This window comes from Plectropomus leopardus, unplaced genomic scaffold (genome assembly GCF_008729295.1).
Source record: "Plectropomus leopardus isolate mb unplaced genomic scaffold, YSFRI_Pleo_2.0 unplaced_scaffold10135, whole genome shotgun sequence".
Lineage (NCBI taxonomy): Eukaryota > Metazoa > Chordata > Actinopteri > Perciformes > Serranidae > Plectropomus > Plectropomus leopardus.
Window position 1 is genome coordinate 1 of NW_024610658.1, and position 3,213 is coordinate 3,213.

Consider the following 3,213-nt stretch of genomic DNA (forward strand, 5'->3'; position numbering starts at 1 on the left):
ACTTTTTCTAATGACTGGAGCAGGACTTTTGGGAACTGTCACTGGACTTGAAAGTCTTGGGAGTACTACTGGGCTAGCAGCCCCCTTTGGCAGTGTTTCAGGACTAGAGTTCTTGGGTATGCTTGCTGAGCTAGAGATATTAGGGACTGTCACGGGATTTGCAATCTTTGGAGCTGGACTTGAAAGTCTTGGAACTGACACTGGACTAGCACACTTGGGAACTGTTTCTGGACTAGCACTCTTTGGGGCGGTTACTGGACTATAGATATCAGGGAGTGTCACTGGACTCGAACTTTTTGGAACTGGACTTGAAAGCCTCGGAACTGTGACTGGACTTGCAGTCTTTGGTGCTGCTTTTGGACTATGGCTTATAGGAACTGGACTTTTAGGGACAGGGCTTGGGTTCTTGTCAGACTGACTTAGATTGGAGCATTTAAGATCAGTTGGACTAGGACTCTTGGCTTTAGGAATGGGACTGGGGTTTACAGACACAGTAACAGGACTAGGGCTCTTGGAAACAACTACTGGACTGGGGCCCCTGGCAGTGGGAACATGACTAGAAATGTTGCTGACAGTAACTGGGCTTTTTTCAAGTGGACTTGGGACTTTACTAGAAGAGACTTTGGTGACTGACATTTGTGTAGGGCTGTTGCCTTCAGTTTGACTAAGAGGCTTTGTGGTACTAGAGATACTGAGGCTCTCCACATGTGAGATCTCAGAGGTGACACTTCCACCATCATCTATCTGTTGTATCTGGGTGAACTGAAGACTCTTGGATGATGCAATGACTACTGTGGGACCAGCTGAAGATGAAGGAGCTGAACAACCATCTTCATCTATATGGAGTTCAAGTGGAAGAGGGGTACAGGAGGGAGTAGTGAAACTAGAGGTTAGGAGAGTATCCACTGAACCAATATTAGGAATTATAGATGGGGTGGCTCCTGGGGAACCAGCTTCCAATAAAGGGTCTACAGCCTCCTGATTCACAGACAACTGAGAGCCAGACTGAATGGGGCGTAATGATAAGGAATTGCAAAATACAAACAAAGACAAGACATAAACAGTGGAAGAGAAAAGAAAGAGAGAACAGGGAAAACACATTGAGAATGAAAGGAATTAACAGAAAAATTGTCTCTCACACAAAGCCAAGCAGGTGCAGGGTTCATTCACAGTAATTGTTCTTGGTTTACTACAAAATGAACTGGAAATAAGCAAGCAGCAAGGCGTAGCTCTGCTCCTGGACAGAGGAGGACCAGCTGCTGTCAAGCACAGAGCTTTCCACGTCCTGCCGGAGCTCCAACTGCAGAGCAAAGGTGGCAGCAAGGCCTGATCTGGGTCTGTCCAAGTTGCGCTGTCGTCTGATATAGAGGCATTGTATTAAATAGAGACTGTTTAATAACCGATTGAAAACTCCTTGTAGTTGATAAATAGCAGTCCACGTCCGTGTTCACATGAACCGTACTCAGTACTATCATTTCAAGTGGACTCAAGCATGGTACACTGATCCTTGCTCGAGTACGGTAAACAGTGTTAACTCCAATAAAACAAACTGAACTGTGGGGTCAGGTGTACTCAGTCTGGGTCTGGGTGTTGAATATGAAGAACGTGATTATTGCCCTCAGACACGCAGGGGGCGACATAATCACTTTTTTAAGTCTCAACAAAAATGTCACATTGTAATCTTCACAGAGATAGCATTTATCCCTCTGTAGTCCTCTGGATTGCATTATGTATATTGTCAACATATGATGACTTCCTGTGTTAACCCTACAACTTCCTCTATGAATGCAAGCTTGCGATAAAGTTGCACAGTCACAAAGATATAGCGCAACAAACATAAATCTAGTCTAGTCTAATCTATGTGATTTTTTTGGCCAAGCCTGACAACAACTTACAAGTACACTTGAAATTAAAAGCTACTTGTCAATTACTGGTCAGTTCTAAAACATTCTAGTCCAAAACAAAGGGTGGGTTAATAAGAAACATTTATATTATCCCTTGAGGTAAATGAAGTGCATTTATGCCTCTACATTCATGCCATTGCAACAATGTAACAGTAGAACATCGGTTTTAGGAAAACTAAACAATTTTATTGTGAAACATTGCCTGCAGCAGCAATCCATGTGAAATTTCAAGGCCACAAATATGGAAATGACACTCATTAAAATGAGCCTGATCCTAGACCCTACTTTTAACAATTAGCAGTCGTGTAAACCCTTAAAACTCTGCAGCTCAGTCTTGAACAGTTGAATGATGCCAAAAATAGACATCCTCCATCCAGTATGCAAACTCCCATGACCCAAAATGTACCCACTGCCATACTCACATTGCTTTGGACTTTGAAGTCAGACAGGGAGGCCATTAGCTCATCCAGCTCTCGTGTGGCAGAGGAGGCAGACATTCTGGCTTGCTGCTGTGCTGGTGTTTCCTCCTGTCCATCTGTTTGTTCATCTGACACAGCCAATGGTGTGGGACTAAAGAAGAAACAAACAAAATCAACTATACTTATTGTGGGCTATCCATGTTGACTGTTAATATAACAGTCTTGAGCATGAATTTCAAAATTGCTTTAATAATTTGTCGCTTACATGGGTGAGGGCACAGAACTTTCCAGCTCATCCAGAAGGCTCTCTACACTTGGTCGTACATCCTCTATTCCCCGAGTTGCTGCACTGCGTTTAGGCTTTTCTGATACAGGTGGAGCAACCTTGCCTGCAGAGGAGACTCCGTTCTCCTGGACACTGTGGATGACGCTGCTGGCGGGCAGCGGAGGAGCTGTTTCTTCTTTAACAGAAAAAAATGCTAAATCAATTTCCTTTAAGGATCAGCAATGCATGGTTAATCATATTGTAAACCACCAAAAACTGAAGCCTTTTTTTTTTACAGAGATCCTTCAATACTGCTGCAATAATGACCCTCCATTACAGCAGCTTTGTTTTTTTTTCACAACGAAACCACAGAGGTCACAGTGCCTCGCTGCTGTGTAATATGAATTGTCATCTCACCGAAAGGGGAGTAGAGGAGCTACATTTACTACCCCAAAAAAAAAAAAAAAAAAGATACTGACATCTGAGAAACCTAAGAGAGTATTTTATAATTTGTAAAAAAATCTCTTTGTATACCTTCTGTAGGGAAGGCAGGGGTGCTTTGCTGGACAGCATTGAGTTCCAACAGCAGGCGGTCCAGCTCAGACAGGTTGCTGCCCAACGATGA

The 3,213-nt window shown here is 43.4% G+C and overlaps 1 protein-coding gene across 1 annotated transcript; it reads right to left on the reverse strand.

Moving 5' to 3' along the window:
* Positions 1-69: 69 nt before the first annotated feature.
* Positions 70-3,207, reverse strand: LOC121963158 (flocculation protein FLO11-like; the record flags this gene model as incomplete). The annotated part of the gene is made up of 4 exons (XM_042513485.1): positions 70-1,005; positions 2,327-2,474; positions 2,589-2,784; positions 3,123-3,207. Coding segments are annotated over 4 exons (1,365 nt in total), but the record flags the coding sequence as incomplete, so codon positions are not given.
* Between the last annotated feature and the right edge of the window lie 6 nt (positions 3,208-3,213).